This window comes from Trichogramma pretiosum, unplaced genomic scaffold (genome assembly GCF_000599845.2).
Source record: "Trichogramma pretiosum strain Unisexual culture from Peru unplaced genomic scaffold, Tpre_2.0 scaffold41, whole genome shotgun sequence".
NCBI classification, from domain to species: Eukaryota; Metazoa; Arthropoda; class Insecta; order Hymenoptera; family Trichogrammatidae; genus Trichogramma; species Trichogramma pretiosum.
In genome coordinates, this window is record NW_019640824.1 from 575,615 (window position 1) to 600,552 (window position 24,938).

The 24,938-nt window shown below is 41.0% G+C and overlaps 2 protein-coding genes across 15 annotated transcripts in view; both read left to right on the forward strand.

Moving 5' to 3' along the window:
- Positions 1-4,475: 4,475 nt before the first annotated feature.
- The window catches only part of LOC106656607 (protein TANC2), a 44,334-nt gene continuing 23,871 nt past the window's right edge, over positions 4,476-24,938 (forward strand). Inside the window, exon 1 of the mRNA XM_023463261.1 lies at positions 4,476-5,094. Coding sequence (XP_023319029.1) covers positions 4,968-5,094 — 127 coding nt within the window. The 5' untranslated portion in view covers positions 4,476-4,967. The remainder of the gene's footprint in view (positions 5,095-24,938) is intronic.
- Positions 10,347-15,343, forward strand: LOC106656684. Of its 14 annotated transcripts, XM_023463262.1 has the most exons (13): positions 10,352-11,135; positions 11,200-11,946; positions 12,011-12,193; positions 12,258-12,440; positions 12,505-12,687; positions 12,742-12,909; positions 12,974-13,141; positions 13,206-13,373; positions 13,438-13,620; positions 13,685-13,852; positions 13,917-14,084; positions 14,149-14,424; positions 14,489-15,343. In XM_023463262.1, the coding sequence occupies exons 1-13, from the start codon at positions 10,561-10,563 to the stop codon at positions 15,033-15,035; spliced, it is 3,717 nt and encodes a 1,238-aa protein (XP_023319030.1). In that variant the 5' UTR covers positions 10,352-10,560; the 3' UTR covers positions 15,036-15,343. The 14 variants fall into 14 exon arrangements, with proteins under 14 accessions (XP_023319042.1, XP_023319043.1, XP_023319041.1 ...); XM_023463266.1 differs by lacking the exon at positions 13,206-13,373 and having other exon boundaries at positions 10,349-11,135; XM_023463269.1 differs by lacking the exon at positions 12,258-12,440 and having other exon boundaries at positions 10,349-11,135.

Sequence of the window (24,938 nt, forward strand, 5' to 3'; positions counted from 1 at the left end):
TGCACGGAGGGAACGTGTTCTCGCTCGCGCGGCCGGCTGCACGCGGGCGAGCCTTGACACACACGATACGCGCACATGTAGGTACAACGCCTATGTACGATCGCACCATATACAGCGCGTATATCGCACAATGCGAGAGGCGGGTATAGTGTGTTATACGGATGTGCTTGACTCGTTACACCATAATACGTGATGATATTTCATTATTTATTCAATTTTTTTATTTTATTTGACTTTTCGGGCTCGTAATGTCGAGCTCGTGTGTGGTAGCCGCTTTTATGGTACTATTTCTTCCGAGATATTCTCGTATTTTGGTTTCGCTTCCAGCGAAACGATTGTTTCGCCGCGCGAAGATTATTAAAACGTTATGATATATCCTTTCGCGCGATTCGATCGTTGCGCGGGATTAGCCTAAATCCACTCGACACAGCTACGATCTGTATACAAAATATTACAACTTTGCGCGGCTCGTTATGTGTGTATATTTATGTATTCCGATCTCTTGGCGCGGAATATCAGATCGATGAATCAGCGATGATGATGATGATGATGATGATGATGATCGTCGCGATCGATTCATCCTCTCCGGGCATATTATATTATAAACACACATACACACGCTAAGCTCATCTTCATTAGCGCCGGACAGTTCGTAGAGCTGCGAAGAGACACAAAGAGAGAGAGAGAGAGAGAGACCGCGTGGAGCTATACATGCTATATGTGCGTAATTTTTCTCACACTCATTCGAGCCTTGAGACTCGAGATCGATGAGCATCTATAAACACGCGTTGCAAAGAATAATAAAAAACGAAACAAGATTGCAGATCTTTGTCTCGAGTTTTCTGCGCCGTCTTCTCATCTCCCTTTCTTTAATTATTTAATGCAACGTCTAATTCTCGTCTATCTTCGCCGGGTCAGACGTTTTATAGCGAGTTATCTCGAGGAAGCAACAACGGCTGCGTGGAAACTTTTTCGTGCTCACGGCAGCAGCAGTATCCGCATTTATACGATTTTCTCGCGAGTCGGATTACGGCTTATTTTTTTCCGCACGAAGACCCCACGAATATATTACATTTAATACACAAGTATATAATCGGGCAATAAAAGGCGGCACGAAATTAGCGCGCATTAGCACGCGAGTAAAGTAGGATGAGACTCTCGGTAGATAAATAATAATTATATTTTCGTAGTCGTGCTATCAGAAACAAAACCGCTTACAGTCGTGAGCTGTAAATAATTATTTGTAAATTTCAAGTACTTTTAATGGACTTTTGTTCCAAAACATTCAATCTAGTAGACTTTAGCTGGACGATTTATTAGAATACGTTTATTTAAAAAGGAGAGAGAAAGATGAGTACTGCTGTTACTGAATGAAATTTAATTAAAATACTAACATATTATGCTTGAAAAATACAAAGCTTCAATTTAATGTGGATCAAGATCAAGGCAAATTATTAATTAAATATCTGTATATAGGTCAAATCTTGTGCATTAATCCTGGATCCAAGATAAATTTTATGATATCAATGTAATTATATTGTTAATTTTTTAACAAGTAAAAATCCAAGATCTACTGGACATCACATTGTGGTCCAAGTTATGAAAGTACTTTCAGTACTTTGCTTGAATTTTTAGTTCAGCAGCAGCAATATGTTATATTTGCAGAAAAAATTATTCTCGCATGTGCACGCAATAGTCCAGTGTGAAGCAATGCCGTGCCGACCGACCTCAAGTAGAATACAAATATTAAACTTATTAGCGTACGCAAAATGTTCAACCGTTGAACAAACGCGAAATCATCGTTGGTCGTTGTACGAGTGCATATCCGCTTAAGCGACGAATGAGTTGCACGCCAGGCCGGAACGCAGCATCTTTCCTTTCCTCTCAATTTTTTTGTTGTGTCGTTGCTCCCTTTGCAATATAGTGTCCTCCTCATCGTCGTCGCCACATCTTCCTTCCATCCTATATAGGATTACACTATAAACACGCGAGCGGCAGTCGTCATGCACACGTAGCTCTATACGTCGAGCGAGACCGCACGACGATCGTGAATTTTTTATTTTACTTTTCTCGTTCGTTCTCCGTTCGGTGCACTGTAGTAGTAGTTGTAGTAGTAATAGTAACGTGTATGTTTGCAAAAGGCAATGAATCGTATCGCGCGCGCCTAAGCGAGCACGATGTATATAAAAATAGCGCTCCGAGATGCGCCGCTGCGAAGCTCCACACACAACTATATACAGCTGTATGCACGGCCGAGCGAGTCGAGTGTCATCGAAGAGTTTATCGCTCGCGGGGTATGCAGAATGGAGAGAGAGAGAGAGACAGGCAGAGGAGACAGATATATACACACACTCTGCTCGTTAATGAAAAGTTTCCACAGTACGGACAGTTGCATGAATGAACGTATTCTATATAAAACGTATATACACAGATTCTATATATCATATAAAAGCTTCGAGTCATTTTTCGTCCAATACATCGTTATCTCTACGGCAGAGTCTCTGCGACTTCCGAGATGAACGAGGAAGTTCCTCTATATGTATACGCTTATCTGCCTTGTGCACCTTATATGCGGTGTAGCGCATGATACACACACACACACACGCACAGACACACAGAGTCGATGTAGTTCGAAGATTAAAAAATAATAACAAGTCGCAAGCGTTGAACTCGAGCTACTACGGAGGTGCACCGCTCGTGTGTGCGGCTATTATAATAACGCATACGCGCCCGGTGGTAGTAGCTGCGAACTCGTAATTCGTTCACGCTTCGCAGACCGCTAGATATCGCGCGCTCAAGTACAATATACGTAATATGGTCTAACGTATTTTAAAATTTAAAAAAAAAAAGTGCAGATACGCCACACGAGAGGCACTTGTTAGAGCCTTATATATACGAAGCAACAGCGCGGCAGCGGTACGCAACAACGCCCGGATCGTAAACAATATATACTATACGCTCTGCTCTCTTTTTCTCTCTGTCTCTCGCGGGTGTAACGCAGTGTGCGCGGTGCACAAACACCCGAGCGTCGTTACTGTTGCGTTCATTAAATTCGCACGCATGACCGTATCGTTAAAATGCAGCATTTTTTCATTTTATATATCAACCCGTGCTTTATACTCGAGTATTTGTGTGTGTGTGTGTGTGTGTGTACGTGAATGCAGGTGACAAGCAGAAACGAGTGTGAACATACACGGTTTAGGCTCCACTGGAACACGTCAGTCGATGCGCGCGATAAGATGATGGATCTACGACGATCGATCGGTATACAGAATGTTACAATTAATAATTAGGTCATTCGCATAAACGTCGATTTATAGTACCACGAAACATCGTACGCTCGACGGTACACATATATACATTGGGCAATTTATATTTTTGTGTACAAACGTCGATAATGATTCATCGCTCAGCGTAGTCTATGTATTACGCTTTAACCCACAGACGCAATATCTTCCAATTGTCTATGCTCGATCGCTGCTATATAGGATAGATATACAATCGAATGCGGCACGCGGAAAAAGCTGTCGCGGAAGCGTAGTAAACCACTGGTTCTATATAGCTGCGATAACAGCTCGGCTCGAAAGGAGTAGCGCGCGCGTGTGCGAGCACGGTGTACACATAGATCGCTTTGGAGTAGCTGTCACTCGGGCTTGACTTTTTTTTTTTTAACTTTTTTATCAATCGAACGTGTCAAAATGTTACGATAATCGATATACGTCTACACGAGTATTAAACTCGAGCGCGCGCGCAAGCCGGAAAGTGCGCGGAGCGATATCGAAAGTCCGACGTCTTGACAAGTGCATTATAGTACACGAGGGGGTATAATAGCGAGATAGATTCGAACGGAACTAGAGAGCTGTACGAGCATCCCGTTCGATGCACCAGGCGCAAGATCTCGAAATCTTTTAAATAGACGGACACGCGTGTCGATCTTCGATGCGATCTATATTCTGCGCGCTTAGTGCCGAAATATCGACGCCAGAGAAGGTGCTACGATATACAAGAGGGCAAGTGCCTATACATGCAGTCGTTGTATATAGCGGGCCCCATGCCGTTTATCAAGAAAAAAGAATCGGTGAAAGAGAAGAAGAAGAAGGCGAAGGAGAGGAGAGAAGAGAGCGCGACGAGGAGAGGGAGGGGGGCACCGACGAGTCTTATGGCCGTACCTGCTGCACACACACACACACACACACACACACATAAGCGGCATTCCCGACTGCCGAGTTCTCCCACGAGTTTAAAGACTGCCTGACTGTCTATGTACGTGTGTGTGAGCCTGCCGCGCCGAGTGGCAGGGGCTCTCTCTCTCTCTACAAGTGTACGCGTCTGTATGTGTATGCAGCACACGAGCAGCTCTCGAGTTCAATCATCGTTGCCTTGTGCGAATAGAGTAGCAGCAGCCACCAGTACGACTCGGCGAGTTGAGCGAGTAGCAGCGATGTCTGCTGCGGCCGTCCGCGACTGAACGACACGCGTTATACATCGTTATACATGTTTCAAATGTCATATGTATGAGTTTTTTATTGATTTTGTTATAAATTTTGGTGGACGAGCGGTGGCGGCGACATGCGCCAACGAACGAGCTCGATCGACGTCGATAATTTACCGATTTTTCGTGTAACGATCTACCCCCTGCAACGCGACGACATTTTTTCACATCGATATATAGAAGTATAAAACGACAAAACGAATTGTCAACGACGATGACAACGACGAAGACGACGACGACAACGATAACGACGACGATACGAGTGCGTTGTGAGAGTGAAATTGTCTGTGGCACAGTTTGGTGAATCGACGAGTTTTTAAAATCCAAATCAGAGTGTAAATCAAGAAAGTGTGTGTATGTGTATCAAAATCATACTTGATCAAGTGTCACAATTGTGGATTATTACATGGCCGGTTGAAAAATTAGGCAGTGCAGTTATAAACACACCCACGCGCATCACACACACAGATGCTAAATGGCGCCCCCGGACAGATTCATGAGATGCAGCAGCAGCGCTAGCGCGAAGCATCATCATCATCTTCGCGCGGTCGGGACAGTAGCGGCTTCTTCGGCCGCGAGCCTCGTCACGCACTCCGTGCTCGGTGAGTTAATTTTCGCGCGCTCAACAAGTATAGCACCTGCACCCCGCGTGGCCTCGCTTAAAATACATATATATCAAGTATAATAATAAGTACGGTAACGGTGGGTATACGGCCGATTCCATTGCGTATATATATACAAAAATGGTAATTAGCGACCGTTGCACGTACTTGCTGCATGCACCCCTCTCCGCGCGTATGACGTTGCGCTTGTATTCGCAATGTGCGTTACCGGCTTTTCTTTCGAATTCGTAATGAGGAGAGACACCTTTATGGTAAAATGTATCATCGTAACGTTTTTTCTCCGTTATTTTCTTTCTTCGCTAATGCATCATTAGTGAACGTTTGACGATCGGCATGTATACATGGACGCTCGCACGAGCTCTACGATCGCTCGACCTATTACACTTACGTATCGTAGTATGCTCGTATATATACTACGAAAAGAAGATCGCGGATACACTGCACTTTGCGCGCGGTACTTTGAACTTTATAGGATATCCAGCTTGCGAATAACCTGGAAAAATCGCGCCATATAGGCGCACCTGATTGTTATATAGGCCCCCGTCGTCAACGGCGTAATTAGACTCCAGTGTAATGCCATTATTAGACTTGCGCTGCTTCGCGTGTACACATATAGATCGTGTAAACACACCATCATACGCGTCCATCATCATCGTGTATTCTCGATCGATTATATGCCGTGTACAGTGTACACGGCTGAGACAGGCGCGCGCGAGTCGTTAGCGAGAATACGATTAGAAAATTGCAGTAGCTCGCAGCTCGCTCATCGCAAGCTCATCAACGTCGTCGTCGAGCAAATAATGCTGTGTGTATTATACACTGTTCATTGTACTCGCAGAGCTCTGCCATATAACTTATACGGCAGAGCCGCGTACCTACGTACGCGCCTAATGCTGGAAATTACGGGTCCGCGATTGCTTCATAAAACGCTGCGCGATAATTGAGCCCTAGGATTTTCGCCCGCAGTATACATCATATACACTCGTGCATGCATGATCGTGGTAAAAGGGAAGCGTGAGAACGGACGCCTTTGCTCGGCGGAGGTTCCGCGCGTATAAGGGCGCGATTCGCCATGCGTGTCGAACGCGTACATATTCATATACATACGTAATAAGAACTCGAGAGAACGTAGATATCAGCACTGCGCGCACCTGATGTATTATATGCATTATATCCCAAGCAGCCTGTGTGTGTACATTCATAATTATGCTGGTGTGTGACATCACTCGACGCTCTACATATATGCGTACGTACACGCGTGTATTATGGCCAGAGATGCATTTATAATATGTAACTACGAGAGTCATCGGGTACAGCTCGCGCACACCCACCCACGTACCTGCACACACCGCACACACAAACACATTGTGGAGCATGACATCCGTCATACACGTATTTATACATATACCTACGTGGCTTAGGAGTAAAATGTTACATACACAATGCGTAATTTACGTTACAGACCTTTTTCTGCGCGCTAAACTATTTGAACGCGCGCGGAGTATGTGGCTATACGTGTAGTTGTATAGTATCACTGCACACGCTATATATGTATGAAACTCGATGACACGACGACGATGTTTAGCAGCTTTTATTCTCTCGGCTCGTTATTGTTGCTGCTGATGTTGCAGTGTGCTGTTGTTGCTGCTTTTTCAAGCTCGCAAATAAAACGATGCATTTGATTTCTCGCGGCCACGTGCCCAGTGAATACACGTTACGAGCTCGAGCTATATAAGCTTTGACAGACTCTGCGGTGCTTACAACGACGATCGCGACGTTGCTGTAGCGTAGATCTTATATGTACCTGGAATTTCATTGCAGTGTCGTGATGGATGTGCTCTCCACGCGACCGTCTCCGTATTTCTATATGAAAGATTCAGCAATAGCTCCGCCGCGACGCGCAGTATGTACTCCGACTGACTGAGAAATGCCTTCGACGCTCTACTCTTGCTCGTAATTCAGATTTCGACTATGTAAACATTAATTAATCCTCGTTATCCTGAAAAAGCGATCGGGACGCGGTCTCTCTTCTAAGTACACTCGAACGCGCACGCGGCAGCAAAAAATCGACGTACGCTAGGCCGCATTGCAACTTTGACAAGCTACACGTAGTAGTAGTAGTATACGAGCTTATGTGCACGCGCGAAACAACGAACTAGGCTCGAGAGAGAGAGAGAGAAAGAGACTATTAATGCCAAAGAGGAATAGAAATTTACGACTTTCCGAACGCTAAATTAAACGAGCCTAACGCTCGCCTAGGCTCGTAAGTATACATTATGAAAATACCGGTATATTAAGGCCGGCCTGCATTCAATTTTTTAAAAAGTACCTACCTTCTCGTCGTGATCTTTTTTTTTTTTAACGAGGGAAAACCGTGACGAAAGGCGACGACTACAACGACGACTGGGCGCGCGAGGCGAACAAGAGAACTCGAAAGTCGCGCCGCGTATTCGATGCGGTTTACTGCTGATGCTGGTCTTCTAGCTGACTTTCGGTGCAAAAATTATTATAAACTCTAATGACGCTGCACACGCCCGATGACATGCGCCAAATAATAAATACCACTAAATTCACCTGCCGCCTGTATAGTTATGCTCTAGAAATTTTTTTTTATGTTTTTGTTCCCATCTTATGGGCTCGAGAAAGTCAATTTCTTCGGGATGCCTTAAATACACTGTTTTAATAATTAAACGTAATCACATCAAGTTTTTTGCTTTTATTAAACAAATCGTTGATCATAGTTTTATTTTTAAAATTTAACAAATTAAACATTATTATTGATACGTTCTAATTATAATCGTAGCTTCGACTTATACAGTTATTTTTACATTATCACTTACGGATTCACAGATAAAGATACTCGCCATCTAGCGACGAAGTCTGGCTATATTCACGATTGAATTTTCATGAATTTTTTGAGCAACTTCAATCGCAGTATTTAAATTTAAAAGTGTGGGGTTGAATCTTTCAGGTTTGTTTTTGCATTAAAAATAACGTATGTGATATTCGTAAATTTTTTATGCACTTTATGCAAAGAAGATTTCAAGTAAAAGTACCTTGAATAAAAATCGGTATTTAGTTACTTTAATTGTATAATCTGACTTTACTACTATATCTGCGTTATAAATTTAAAATTTCTTCTAACAACGTATCACACATATATATAGACGAAGCTCCGAGATCGGGTCTCTTTAAATTTTTACGGCGCACGAGAAGCAGCAGCAGACACTATATATATAGTACACACATATCCGAAAGTCGCGCAGTATACACACGCGCGCATTAATGATACATCTTTCGAGAGTTTGGCGCTGCACACAGGGCAGAGCAGAAAGCAGAGAAACTAATCTCAATAATAAGAAGCCAAAGGACCGGTTTGAAACAAAGGGCCCTGGCGCGTACACACACATATACTGCCCCGAATAATACGAGGCGAAAATAATAAGGGATTACTTCACGGTTGCAGCATTGGTGCACGTCGTCGGGGCCTCTTCTTGACTTCTTCTCCTTTTTTTTTTTACTCTTTTCTCGACTTGTCTTCCTTCTTTTTTTCCGACTTTTGCTCTTTCTCTCCGCGAGCTCGTGCGGAGAGAAAAAGAGAGAGATAGCTGCGATTTTGTATGCCGACGTGTTTTTCTTCGGCTGGTCATATACGCTTTACAAACGTGGGGTACCTTAAAGCTCGCGCGTACGTTTACGTTATCTATGAGGAACATCTCATTTGTGTCCAAAAACTGTGCATATAGCAGTTCATCGAGCGCGGAGAAACTCGAGGTATACACACACACACACACACATACAAGTGTATACAAGCTGTCAGCGCGAGAAAATCACGCTACAGCGCGACTATACTTATGTACACTTTTATTTTTTGTGTCCTGTTATAAACTGGTAGCGCTTTGGATTTCAGCAGCAGCGGTAATGGATCAAATGTGTGTCCCTCGAATTGGCCATTAATCTAACTGGTATCGCACACGCATGATCGAGTTCGTATCATTACGTATGCGTAAATACGGTTCGATTTTTCAATCGAATATACATACTTAAAAGCTCGATATTAACGTATAAAACGCGAGAGCGGAAGCGCCGTACGTATGTATACAGGATCGGTTGCTGAAATATTTCTCTCACGCGAGATATATCTCACGTTAGAATCGATCATTCGCGGTATATCATAATATAAATCGAAACTTTTAGCGCCTCGGAGGTCTTAATGGACTGGGCAGCTCTCGCGAAGCTATCTCGCGCGCACACACACGTATGCGTATGTGTGTATTATATATTATTCATCGCTAGCCACGCGATTACGGAATTTCTGAGTGAAAGAAAGAGGAGAAAAAAAGAAGTTAAAAGGTATTACAGGTAGTCGAGCGTGCGCACACAACGCCACGAGACGGTCACGTATCGCTCATTTGAAATACGTAATAGTTTTTCGCGTCTCGCGCATACTAATGCACAGGCCGAAAAATTCTCTCGCCCGGATTTTTTTTTTTTTTTTTTATAATACATTTGAAGTCCTGTGTACTTGCTCTCGGTGCGGCGGCAGACGTGTGCAGACACGCGTCGCCGTCGAAATGTCGCGAGGACGACACGAGAAAGTTTGTATGTAAAATTTCGTACACAAAAGGTATTCCGTATGGTGCGTGAGTCCGACCTGTCGCGCCGAAATTTCCTTGCGGAATGGAAGCTTGTCACCGCCGTCTTATACAAAGCTCAAATCTCACGTACCTGATCGGCATCGACAACAAAAACAACGTCGTACAATATTATGCGCATCGGAACAGCTCACCGATCGCCAATGGATAAGGGAAAAAGAAAAGAACAAGATCTCGTGCATAAACGCGCAAAGTCGTTGAGACGATCTTCAGTCCAGAGATATGTTGGCCCTACTACTCGAAATCGTTTTTGAGCTTTAAAACGATCACATGAGTGTAGAAAATCGAGTCTATGCAATTTATCTGGACAATCGATGATGTGGTTTTGACATCGGCCGCGAGTCCCACGAAAAATTATTGTAAACCTAGTTGCTTTACGAGGAAAATTTTCAGAGCGTCTAAAGAGAGCTCGACCATGCTTGAGACTAGGCAATTTTGCCCGTGGATCGAGAGGCGAGATTCTTAATTAATCAAAAATTTCGTTATAAATTAAATTGTTAAACTTATAACAATTTATAATATAGACCAAGGGGAACGTGGAAAATATGTTTTGGCATATGTATTCTTCGACTGATGTGTTTATATTCTAGTGTGTGTAAGCGCCGAAATACAATGTTGATCTGGAGCAAAGTTTAAATTTGTGTGACTGTTAGTGTTGACAGAACCGTGATCATTCTCGAACGTCTCACACGTTCAATTGTAACATTAATTAATCTATTCAAAATATAACGTCCAATATTTTTAAATATAACGTTTAAACTGTATCAGAGTATTTGACACAAGTAAAAAAATGGCCCGACCTTTAATTACCATGGAATATCTCCGTGACAAAATTGGCGCAGTTGATCTTATAACATTGGTAGAATTCTTAAAGAAAAAACAAGTTCAAGACCATCATTTAAAAATTGACGGAACTGTGAAGCTTATACTACATCACGGGATGAAAACGACTGAGAAGGCAAAACTTCAGGATTTTGAAGTAGATGAGTTCAAAAGAACCCTTCTTAATTTTAAAATGAACGATTGGATGACAACTAATCTGTATCGAATAAATCATGGTGTATTACTCGTGGCATGCGTTGAACATGTCCTAGACCTCAACATAGATAATGAGAAATTGATGAAGATTTATCGTTGCGACACACGTTCGGCGGAGAGGTTGTATAAAAAACTGTTAAGTCTGTGTGGTATCAAGAAAAAAGGTAATCTCAATCCTGACATAGTTCAATCGGCTAAATCTTTTTTTCGATGCCCTGAGTTTTCAACAAAAGTTGGATTCTTGGACGAAATAAGATCGTATTTGAATACCATTGACATCAATGATGAAGAGAAGATATACATAAGAAATACATCGATTCTATTGATGTGAGTAAATATTTTAAAAGTGTCACATGCGATTATATACTCAAATATTTAATTTTATTTTCAGTGATAATACTGAAACTATTAACCATCATCCATTACAAAGAAGAAATGATACTAAAACTATTGATACTCTTCCACCAAAAGAAAATAATGATACTGAAACTATTAACACTATTCCATCACGAAAAAGTAATGATACTGAAACTATTGATACTGTTCCATTACAAATAAGTGATAATACTGTAACCATTAAGACTAAACGAGTGCGAAAATGTACAATAAATCAAGAATATTTCCAAAATAAATCCAAGGCACATGTTATCATTGATTTGGTGAAATATTTAAAGGAAAATAATATTGAAAAAGAAAATTTAACGGAAAAAGAAAAATTAACTGCAATACTACGCGAGGGAATGAAAAAATTCATCAAAGATGAACCTTCGAAAAAACAATTAGAACCTTTTCAAATATTTCTCACTTCTAGAATCGATATGTGGAAGGCAGCTAATCTGTACCGAATAAATTATGGCATATTGGCCATCGCATGTGTTGAACGTGTCCTATATCCTGGAAAAAGTAATGAAGAATATAAAAAGATTTATGATGGCGACTACCAAAAGGTCACTGAATTATACAAAGAACTTTGTGATATACCAGAAGAAGATCAACTCGATCCAGCCATAGTTAAATCAGCTGCATCTTTTTTTCAATGTACACAGAAATGTTTAGACTCAATAAGACCGTATTTAGAAGAAATCAAAATCGATTATGAAGAGATGGAGTATATAAAAAAAACTTCGATTAAATTAATGTGAGTAATTACTTTAAAAATGCCTAATTCAATTTTGTACTCGAAAAATTAACTAAATTTTCAGTAAAAGTAATGAGCATGAACTTTCAACCAATATGATGGAACCAATCGAGTATCATACAATAAATGTGCCCGTCAATAACGAGCAGCCCAATCCACCTATGATCGAGATTATACATCCAAATATACCATCGATAAATGTTGACCCTCCTTCAGGGACATCGATACCAGAAGACCAGGAATTAATGTGAGTAATTACTTTAAAAATGTTTCATCCAATTTTATTCCTGAAAATTTTATTTAATTTTTAGTATAAGTAATCAAGATGAACAGTCAACAAATATGTTGAAACCAATCGAGTATCGAACAATAAATGTGCCAATCAATAACGAGCAGCCCAATCCACCTATGATCGAGATTACATATCCAGATATACCATCGTTAAATGTTGACCCTACTTCATTAGTATCGATACCGGTAGACCAGGAATTAATGTGAGTAATTACTTTAAAAATGTTTCCTCCAATTTTATTCCTGAAAATTTTATTTAATTTTTAGTATAAGTAATCAAGATGAACAGTCAACAAATATGTTAAAACCAATCGAGTATCATACAATAAATGTGCCCATCAATAACGAGCAGCCCAATCAACCTATGATCGAGATTACATATCCAGATATACCATCGTTAAATGTTGACCCTACTTCATTGGTATCGATACCGGCAGACCAGGAATTAATGTGAGTAATTACACTAAAAGTGTCTCATCAAATTTTATACTCGAAAATTTTCAGTATAAGTAATCAAGATGGACAGTCAACAAATATGAATGATCCACCCAAGTATTATGTAATAAATGTGCCTTACGATGCCGAGCAGCCCCATCCACCTATGCCAAATATGTCATCGTTAAATGTTGACCCTACTTCATTGGTATCGATACCGGTAGACCAGGAATTAATGTGAGTAATTACTTTGGAAATTTCTCATCCAAGTTTATCCTCGAAAATTTAATATAATTTTCAGTATGAGTAATCAAGATGGACAGTTAATAAATATGAATGATCCAATCGAGTGTTATACAATAAATGTGCCCTACGATGCCGAGCAGCCCCATACACCTATGCCAAATATGTCATCGTTAAATGTTGACCCTACTTCATTGGCATCGATATCGGTAGACCAGGAATTAATGTGAGTAATTACTTTGGAAATTTCTCATCCAAGTTTATAAACGAAAATTTAATTTAATGTTCAGTATAAGTAATCAAGATGGACAGTCAACAAATATGAATGAGCCACCCAAGTATTATGTCATAAATGTGCCTTACGATGCCGAGCAGCCCCATCCACCTATGCCAAATATGTCATCGTTAAATGTTGACCCTACTTCATTGGTATCGATACCGGTAGACCAGGAATTAATGTGAGTAATTACTTTAAAAGTTTCTCATCCAAGTTTATACTCGATAATTTAATTTAATTTTCAGTATGAGTAATCAAGATGAACAGTCAACAAATATGAATGATCCAATCGAGGATCATTCAATAAATGTGCCCATCAATAACGAGCAGCCCAATCCACCTATGATCGAGATTATACATCCAAATATACCATCGATAATAGTTGACCCTCCTTCAGGGGCATCGATACCAGAAGACCAGGAATTAATGTGAGTAATTACTTTAAAAATGCCTAATTCAATTTTATACTCGAAAAATTAACTAAATTTTCAGCTTAAGTAATCAAGATGAACAGTCAAAAAATATGAATGATCCAATCGAGGATCATTTAATAAATATGCCCATCGATGACGAGCAGCCTCGTTCACCTCCGCCAGATGTGCCATCGTTAAATGTTGTCCCTCCTTCAGTGGTATCGATACCGGTAGACCAGGAATTAATGTGAGTAATTACTTTAAAAATGTTTCATCCAATTTTATTCCTGAAAATTTTATTTAATTTTTAGTATAAGTAATCAAGATGAACAGTCAACAAATATGAATGATCCAATCGAGGATCATTCAATAAATGTGACCTTCGATGACGAGCAGCCTCGTTCACCTCCGCCAGATGTGCCATCGTTAAATGTTGTCCCTCCTGCAGTGGTATCGATACCGGTAGACCAGGAATTAATGTGAGTAATTACTTTAAAAATGTTTCATCCAATTTTATTCCTGAAAATTTTATTTAATTTTTAGTATAAGTAATCAAGATGAACAGTCAACAAATATGAATGATCCAATCGAGGATCATTCAATAAATGTGCCCTTCGATGACGAGCAGTCCCGTTCACCTGAGCCAGATGTGCCAACGGTAAAGATTTACCTTCCTTCAACAAGTATGGTTGATCTAACTGAATATAATTATCCAATACTCTTGCTCTGTGATGACGAGCACTTGTCATCATCTACGCCAAATGCGTCAACGAATAATCTTTTTTCAAAAGTATCAATACCACTAAACCCGGGATCAATGTGAGTAATTACTTTAGAAATGTTTCATCCAATTTTATACTCGAAAACTTAATTTAATTTTTAGTAAAAGTAATGAAGATAAATCTCCAACAAATATTATAAATTTAATGGAAGAACAACCATCAACTTCATCAGTTGTGTCACCAGAAAATTCAAATTCCTGTCTTATCGATCAACTTGTAGCTAGACTACCACATGGTATTTCGGATTTCATCGATGAACAAGCTGAAAATTTGCCTACGATTGGCGAGCTGACCCTTCCATCTATGCAAGATGTACCATCGGTAAATGTTGACCCTCCTCCAGTAGTATCGTCTCCTTCAGTAAACCAGGGATTTCTTTCCCGTTACGCTCCTAACGACGTGGTGATGGCGAGAATGTCTGATTCAAATTTCTGGCCAGCGAAAATTACACAAGTTCAGGATGATGTGATGACTGTTGAATTTTTTTCATTATTAGATCAAAAAACTGAAGTCACATCGGAAGAAGATCTAAAAGATTTCACGAATGATGTATACGAAGAAGTTGCCGCCTCTTTGAGTTCTGATACTTTAAGAGAATCTCTCGAACTTGCAATCGAATCAGCGTATGACTTTAAATTTAGCTACTGACATATTTGTCTTCTATCGATACATCTTAATTGATAGAATTTTATTTTTAAGTAGAAAAAAATGTTTTTATCGAACGGAGAATCGAATATCGAAAAAGTCATTCAAATGTATACTCTAAATAACCATGGCGTTTTCTTATACCACAGTGAAAAACGTTTGACACAGGTGCGAATTTGCACCGGAGCTGCCGCGCGCATAGGACGATCATAAAATTATGTAATATATGCGATTGGTATCCTGGAAATCATCGCAAGCATCGTTGTGTTGCGAGGTTTGACGAAATGTGAAGAAAATACCCCAGAGATAAATTTATGTTTTTCAAAATATGTTCATATTGTATATACTTTGTTTATAATATTTTTATTATTATTATATCGTAATTAAATAACTATAATAAGTTAATATAACTTTTATTATATTATTTAATTAATATAATATAATAATAATATAATAATCGCTACAGTACTGTAGCGAGCATACTGGTAGCTTGCCTAGTCATTCCATTGTAAGCGATTGCAAGGATAAATAAAAACAATATGGCCTATTTTCAAATAATCCAAAAATCGATCCAAAAAGTCCGATAAAATTCAAGTGTATTTTTTTCATCAATTTTAAGCAATTTTTTATCCAATAACTTTCCTTCTTTAAGTGCTCCATTCACAAGGTGAAAAACGCGTCTCGGGACCGAGGATCGAACGATCGGTCGATCGATCGGCGCACGCCGAGCAGTTTGCGTTATGTTACATCGAGCTTTACACGTCCCGTCTTGTATACACACACGAGCACGAGGGACCGCCGCTCTGTAAAGTCGAGGGGCAGCAGCACAACACAGACAGACAGGTCGGCGTCTCTCGCGAGCGGCGACACCTGTTGCTGTATCTGCTTATGCACACGCTTGTGTTATGGATTCGCATAACACAGCCTCAGCTCGCACGTATGTGTGTGTGTACGCGTTGCACGCGCTGCCCGCCAGTGGCGCCTCGCGCGGTGGCCTCAGGCCCGACGGCATACGCGACGGTCAGATAGGCTCGAGCGAGCGATGAGCAAGGCCGCAAGCGGCAGACGCTCTGAGATAAGGCAGCAAGCTGCGAACCAGCCTTTTATTACTTTCACTGTTATTCTTCTACCTTTGTTAATTAAAATTAATCAATCATTAACTTTCAAGTGAGTTTTGTTCATTTTGCCACCTGACACCTGACACTTTGGTTGAACCATAATACTTGTATATGGCTTGTGCACGCCTATTATGCTGCCTATGTGTTATACCTGTATACGTAGTGAACTTTCGCGCCTATTATAATATAGGTACGGATATATATCACGGGCGTATAGCGGCGTGACGTCGCGAGGCGGTGCATTGCCGATTAAGAGGGGGCGGGGGGTTACATTACTACAACTAATGTACGCGATCGGCAGGTGAACGACGTGTATCGTATCGCACCCTCGCTCGATGCGATATAATAACGCTTACTCGATGCAGGCAGCGGCGGTACATCTTGAATCTAAGTTTAACGTTTATATTATTGCACGCGAAAGGCGTGTACACCCGACCGTCCTTTTAATTTATTTTTTTTTTGTCATTCACTTCTATCGGAAAGTCGCGCGCGCGCGCAAGCGATATCATCGTTCGAAAACGAATTGCGCGCGCGTCAGAAGTGGGAGGAAACGCGAGGATCGTGTTTCGCACCCCAGTTTATAGTGGATATATAGACGCACCATCGAGAGGGGCTTGCGTATGGGTATGGTCGTATATTTCAATTTATATAACCGATAATATCGTTCGGACTCGGTTATTAAAATGCCGTCCGTCAGCAAAAATGTATAGAAGGAAATTTGAGGCTTTGAAAATGTTTTGTATATTATATACTGTACGACACGTTCTTCACTACTTGCGAGTTTACAATGCTCCATCTATTGATGAAAGCAAAAAAACTCATAAACGAATGTGACGCTTTTGTTTACGATAAACGTCGTTCCACGACAAAACGAATTTATCAAGATTGCTCTTTACGTCTCGCTTACATTCCAACGAAAATGGATAAATCAGCTCTAGTATCTAATGATAAGTATTGCAAGAACAGCTTTTACAAATGAAACTACACATCATTTTTTGAAAAATGTGCATTTAGCTATCCCAGATTCGTTATAATATCGCGTCACGTTGGTGCTCGACTTTCTCTAACTATTTTGCTGTCGTGCCCACTATAATAGATTACATATTTACGGTTTGTATCGAGAATTTCGCTATGAAAATATATACTTTACCGATGAAAGACATTTGAAACGAACGTGTAATAATACGAGACAGTTATAGGATCGTTTCACACGCTAATTTGGAACTATTTGTGATGCGGTGTACGCAGGTGGATATTGATGATATTACGCGTGTACCTCGATCCCGCCAAGTTCAATGGCTCCTTGTATTGTTTTGACAACTCTTTGCCCGATCTGCCGTGCTAATATTATGATTAACGATCTCGGCGATGTTTCAATGAAAACAAAAAATGAGTATACTTTGCGGATTGATGGAATTTTCATTGACGGTATACTTGACACATGTATGTACGGTAATTCAGGGGTCGCGATCGGCAAAAATTCCTACACCCGTCGACGTTATATTGGACGCGCGGCACCATATAACGATGTACGCGCGTAAACACTTCGCTCTTCGTACTATACGCGTATATACAGCGATCAGTATAAGCCGGACAGCTCGACGTTTAAATTCGTTCCGAGAAGCGCAATTCGTTTTATATTATATATATACTCGCTGCAAATCTCTCTTTTCTCTTATTCTATCGTTTTGTTTATTATCGCTCGTCGTCGTGGATAAACACGAATGAGTACGCGCTGATGTGTGTGTGTGTGTGTGTGTGTGTGTGTGTGTGTGCGCACAAAATATAACATATATACAGAATACCCGTGTAATAATCGCGCTCGAGCATTAAGCGAGAGGCGCAAAAATTTTTCGCGAGAGCCGCAAAACGATTGCGTCGTGCCCGTTCAATATCGGACGCACACATCGTACATTTATTATAATATACACGTGTGCCGTATATTCACTTAGCTTAAACTTTAAAACGCGCAAAACGACGATCGCCGCTGCTGCTGCCGCTTCGTTGATAATCGGCAAGTTTAAATGCCTCAGCGCGTATATAACCTGTGCCCGCGACGCCACTGTATACACGATGCGCGCGGTGATTCATGCGATTTTTGTATACATATGGTCTTTGCTCTCGAGCAAGTGTGCGACGCGTGAGATGAGTTGAAAAAAATAAAAAATCCTCGCCGCGATAAATTCGCCAACGAACATGAATCACCGTGGCCACTCGAGAGCTTGAATAAAAAAAATTAATAACTAACTTTTACGAGGTTTACGCGACGGGCGTCAATCCATTCATTTATTATCATTATTATTATTATTATTATTATTATCGATGGGTTTTATCTCTCCCTCTACGTCGAGGGGATCTCAAGTCTCTCTGTGTCCCGATGATAAAGGACATTTTTCGGGAGGGCCTCGGCGTAATATTACAAGGTACTAAAACTATATAATACGTGCGTGCACCTCCTCTGCTGCCGCCGCTGCTATATATTTAAGCCCCGCGTGCGTTTATCACTCTTTGACACTGCTTATATATATACAAACGCGCTTCGCACTCGTGTATTAATATTATATATTTTATTACACGCGCTCATGGGATTTCTTTGTGCGCCTTGTACTCCTTGATTAGCAGCTTCGCGCGTTTAATGCGTACCCGCGTGCTATATACAATATAAATTTGTGCTCGCGTGTATAAGACGTTATATTTTTGGGCAAGCTTTTAATCCTCGATATATTTATCGCTCGGGGTATTAAAAATAAATACGACTTGTTTTAATTTTTTTATCCGCTCGCTTTGTGCGTGAATGAAATTTTGCCCGACGAGTTTGTAGTCGCGGAGTCGCGAGCGCTGACGAAAGGACGGAAAGTGACGCACGCTCGTCTCTTATCGATTATAAAATATAAACGCGTTTTAAGCACGGGAGAAATGCTCAACGTTGATAATGGACTAACGGTCATAAGATGACCATTTAAAACTTTTTACAATACTCATTAGTAATTTGTTACAATTGCGTTAAAAATATTAAGCGTATTATCAATGACCTGAAAGTGACAATTTAACAGTTTCAAAAAATTTGGATGGATATTCAAACGCTTTAAATACGCTAAAACTTAATTTGCACCTCTGCCGCTAGATGGCGAGTACCTCAAAATCAATGAATCTACTAGTGACTAAGTCAACACATTTGTATAAGTCAAAATATGGTTTTAACGAAGTAAACATTCCCTTAGCCAACGACAATTGTTTTGGCTTTACTCTTACATCCCGTGGTTACATTCGGATCGTGTTCCGTAATGTACCGCAATGAGTTTATCATTCGATCGAGCGGTCGTCGTGAATTATTTTCGCTCGCAATCATAAAGAGTCTCAATGGCAAATATCCCATTACTTCGTCACGCGACTCCTGTCATCATTGAGTAATAGCTCGAAAGTAGATGTACGGCCGTGCCAAATAAGCTCGTTCGCGAACGTTTAGTTATATACGAGTTTAAGATTTCGAGGATAACGACATTTACTGAATTCGGTATTGAAGCACTCGAAAATTCGAGTGCACACGCACGAGTGACAGCCAACAATTAGATTGACCAATGATCGCGACGGAAAAATGGCAAAATTTAATTAATTCTATGCTACACCATGCAGCCTATTACATATAAAGTATACACGTTGTCAAAAGCGGGGCGTAACGTTGACGAGGCTGGCAGCAGCAGCAACAGCACACAACTCTATTCGTGCGCGCCTGCACTGCTGCGCAAATACCGCTTGGTACTGTCCCACATTATGCAATATATGATAATGTGTAAAAGTCACTGCACCGTGTGTACCACTGCGCATGCACATATAAGCGATATATAGCTCGTATATGTACGGCATGCGGCAGGCACGAGAAGCCCTCGCCTTAATTGCTCAATTGTACATAATATTGTGTATATATACCGTGGCTGCCTTATTCTGCATACATGCATCACTCTCTCTCTCGCTCGTCGAGCCCACTACAACGACCCGAGAATTACGATGTCTTCTCTCGATCGTCTCTTCGAGCTATATAGAACAACATTTTGTTATATACGGCATTTACACGAGACGATCGAGTCGGATCGAGCTGTTAAAAAATGTTCGATGCGTATTGTATTGCGCGGGACGACGACGAAGAGGACACGCGAGATTCACGAAGAGGGAGATAGACGCAGAGAAAGAGAGAGAGAGTAAAAAGGAGGCCGATAAGAGAGCAGCGCAGTCTTTTAATTGAGCGCAATTTTTTCCTATACACAGATGCTTGGAATATTTTTACTCTAGGGCTATAGCTCTCTTGCTCTCTCTCCGGTCGTCAGTCTTTGTTTTGGGCTGCTACGCCGCGCCGATGCAGTTCTTCTTCCACTTCTTCTTTTCTTTTAAATGACAACGCGCCTCGGAGCCAATTTTAAATCGACCGGTGGTGTGCGGGGAGTGGTTTCTCTATTGTAAAAATTTATACCGAGAATCGTGCTGCGCGCCGGCCACGAGTTGCTTCACACGATAAATTTTTCCGCATCCCCCCCCGTTCTATAAATGTTGCTTCGTGCGGACGAGATAAAGATACATTTTCGGCATTTTTCGTAATTACGAGAACTATATATAGAGGAAATTAAGAGATGTAAGTCGATGGGCGATGAAGAGATCGCGACCCAATCGGTACGCTCGTATAATACATTTTTTTTTTTACAAAAAAAAATATCGACGTCAAAAAAATCATAATAACGGCATCTGTCGTTCCGTTAAACGACCTATAGCCAATTGTCGCTTCGATTCGTAATAACCGCGAGATTCGCATAAACATATCGATCGACGCGGCCGACTGTGCGTTTGCGACTTCATGAAGGCTTGTGTGTATTATATTTATGCCTTCGATTTTTACAACACACGCGCCGTAGTGACGAGAGAAAAATCTTGCGGTAAAAAAAAAAAAAATTAATAAAGAAAGATACGACTCGAGAGTAGTCGCGTGTTATTCCATAAGAGAGAAAGGAAGAAAAAAAAATTAATTTCACGTGTCCGATAATTTGTAATAATGGCCAGCAGGAAAAAAAAGGAACTCGCGTAAGTGGGTCGAAATCACACGCACGCGCGGTCGCTCGGTTAATGTACTCGGGCAATTTGTATTTGTGAGTCGAGAAACAAAAAGTTGAGCGTTATAAAAAAATCGTCAGCTCGATGCGTTTTCTCGATTTAAAAATAAAAACGACCAAAGCGAGAAAGAAGTTTCCTCGATGAATTAGGAGCTCGCTGAGCTACTCTCGGAGGGCTTCTATTTTATATCTCGGACCCGAGTTTGAGCTACCGCTGCTATATTACGAGCTAACACTCGAATTAGCCGGTCTTCGAGTCCGTGCGTATGCTGCATATAGAGACAAGCCTATATATCCCTCCAACTTATACTCATAGACATGCCAATTAGCTTTTCCTTCTTAAAACATTTTTATCTTCCACTATGACTTTTCTAGTTGGGAAAAAAGTGTGCGAAATTCTTGTTGTTGTACTCACGCTTGGTCGGGTACGAGTATATCGCTTGTGAAATTTATATTCGCTTATCTGTGTGATAAATCGCGACTATATAGCACGTGTTATAGAGAGAGAGAAAGAGAAAGATATACAGGTTGCGACACGATCATCGAACTCGCCTATATATATGCGAAATTAATCAAGCGTGTATATGAGCAATTCTTTAAATAAAACGCATTTTTTGAGGTAGAATCGCGGCAAATTTTTTTTTCAACCTACGCGGATACGGACCCCCGGGAAATGTTTTTGGGGGTCCTAGGAACATGTAACCACGTAGGAACCATTGAAATTTCAATAGTGCTTATTTTCAGAGCTACTTTTGTGATTTAGGGCCGAAAAATCATGTTTTCTCGTAAATACAGCTAATTACTCAATTTCTAAGTCGCTGAAAAAGTATCAAAACTCATCTAAAAAAAATAACTGACTGCTGTGTTCAAAAGGAAATTTTCTCAGCTTTCCAATGGTGGTGTCAGATTTGCCGATAAGTCGCACATTCACCGAGAAAATTGCCATCAAACATGCCAAGCTAAATATCTCGAAAAACTCGGTACGGAAAAAGTGATCTTTGATGCCTATTTTTGATTTTTTCGGTTGGAAATGAGATTTTTCGGAAAATCTGACTGCACCATGAGAAAGCTGAGGAAATGTTCTATCGAAAGAATATCTTCATTTATTTTTTGAGTCGAATTACAATGTTATACATGGGAATTTCTTTTACTTTGTTCGCTGTTTTCTGTTTCCGAGCTGATTCAGCGCGGTTGCGAGGTTTTCGGCTCGCTACAATCAAAACTAGCTCGTAATTCCACTGAAAAAATGAATCAAGATATGTTTTCGATTGGAAATTTCCTCAGCTTTCTCATAGCGTATTCAGATTTTTCGATAAATTTCATTTTCACGAGGAAAAATCGAAATTAAACCTCAAAGATCACTTTTTCCGTACCGAGTTTTTCGAGATATTTAGCTTGGCATGTTTGATGGCGATTTTCTCGGTGAATGAGCAAATTGTGGGAAAATCTGATAGCACCATTGGAAAGCTGAGAAAATTTCCTATTGAACACAGCAGTCAGTTATTTTTTTTAGATGAGTTTTGATACTTTTTCAGCGACTTAGAAATTGAGTAATTAGCCGTATTTACGAGAAAACATGATTTTTCGGCCCTAAATCACAAAAGTAGCTCTGAAAATAAGCACTATTGAAATTTCAATGGTTCCTACGTGGTTACATGTTCCTAGGACCCCCAAAAACATTTCCCGGGGGTCCGTATCCGCGTAGGTTGAAAAAAAAATTTGCCGCGATTCTACCTCAAAAAATGCGTTTTATTTAAAGAACTGCTCATATATGTGCGCGCGCCTGCACCGCGCCGATTTCGGAGCTTTTGATCGTATTCATTTTCATGAATGAAAAACTGGTTATCGCCGGTTTCGCTTATTACGCTGCCCAGTCGAATCTTAGTTTTTATTTTTTTATTTTTTTATTAAAAATAAAGAATAAAAAGTATCGAATAAAGATCGCAGACGTTCGTATACGCGTCTGCGCAATTGCAGAAATTGTCGAGCGAGGATCGATCGGACACGCGATCGTACGCGAGAAAGAAAATCAATTACGCGTAAATATCGATGCTACCGATCTCAATTCCCTTTTGACTTCATACGTATGCCGACTCTCACTCTCTCCGCGTGCGTCTATAATATATTAATAATATAACACATATCCTCGCGTAGTCGAGCTATTAATCGATTTTGTATACACACACACGAAGCGTCCTCGATTTCGATCCAACTGCGCCGCAGTCCGTATCGTCGATGCGAGCGAGCCTTGATCCGTGCACTTTTTTAAATACAAGCGCAGATTTTCAACGATATATACAATCATTTAATGAGATCGTATATAGATTAATAAGCTCGCAGATAAATCAGCAATAAACTAATAATAATCCGTGCATAGGGTTTAAACATGGTATAAAGAGAAAGAGGAACTGCGGGAAGTCACGTATTCTAATTAAAAATTACTCGGAACGATCCGCTGGGCTTTGGTGCAGATATATACCGCGCGCGGTGTCCATGAGTCACACACACACACACACACAAGCACCATACGGCCTCTGAGCATCCTCTCGCAGAGTAGCTGCGTTCGAAAAGACGTCTCACGCGCGCGGCGTTGCTTGTCGGCACAGCATAGACAGACCAGAAAGACGACGAATCTCTTTATACACTCACTCCTTTCCGAAAATCGTAAATCAGTTCTCGTGCGCGACGCGCATCTCAGCGTGGAGCATCCTCTCCGATATATTATATATATATACCTACCGTAGCACGAGACGCGACAAGTGTCACACGGTGTACAGTATATAGTATCTTTCGAAACACGTGTATATAATTCTCCCCCGATCGCGCGCGGGGAAGAAGAGAGAGCAAGAAATCGGTAATAGAATCGCCACGGCCTGATCCGCTGCTGCGGCTCACGGGCGCGGAAAGAACAAACGATTTTTAGCGCAAATGCATATACACATAGCCGAAGCAGGTATGGAGCGAAGAAAACCAGTGGCCAACTGGGGGGTCTTGTATACTCTTAGCTCGCGTACTATATACCCAGCGCATACCGACATTCCTGCACATTATAGCGAGAACTGCTTCATGGTCATCTCGTCGTCGACGAGAAGACGAAGACGAAGACGAAGACGAAGACGAAGATGAAGTAGAGGAAGAAGGAGGAGAAGGAGGAGAGAAAAAGTGCGAGAAAGAGATGGAGATTAGTTTATTATATATACGTTGCGAGGCGCGAGCGAGTCGAGTCTCTAGCTTCTCTCGATTCAACGCGCGCCCCAAAGCAAAGGAAACAATAATAATACACCTGTGCTGTATAGGATGCGCGCGTGTTATAGAGTACGCAGATCCTATATGTGCGTCTTTGTGCACGCGCGAAGCGCACCTCCTTCGGTTCCTCCTATTTATAGCACAACAACGCGCGCACCTGCACCACCGCGACCACTATAGCTACTATATTATATACGGTGGATCATTTTTGCTCCCGTTTATTCTCTCTTCCTCTCGTAAAACTAGTGTGCGTATGTGTATTATATGAACATTGGGCCGGAATTCGTGTATTATGTACAGACGCACGCATGGGTTCGTTGTGTGCGCGGATATACATAAAAGAGAGAGAGAGAGCGCGAGAAAGACGACGAAACAAGAGAAGCGAGTTATAGGGCGCGCATATACACGTGAGAAATTATTATTATTTATGCGTTTTGTTCTGCGCA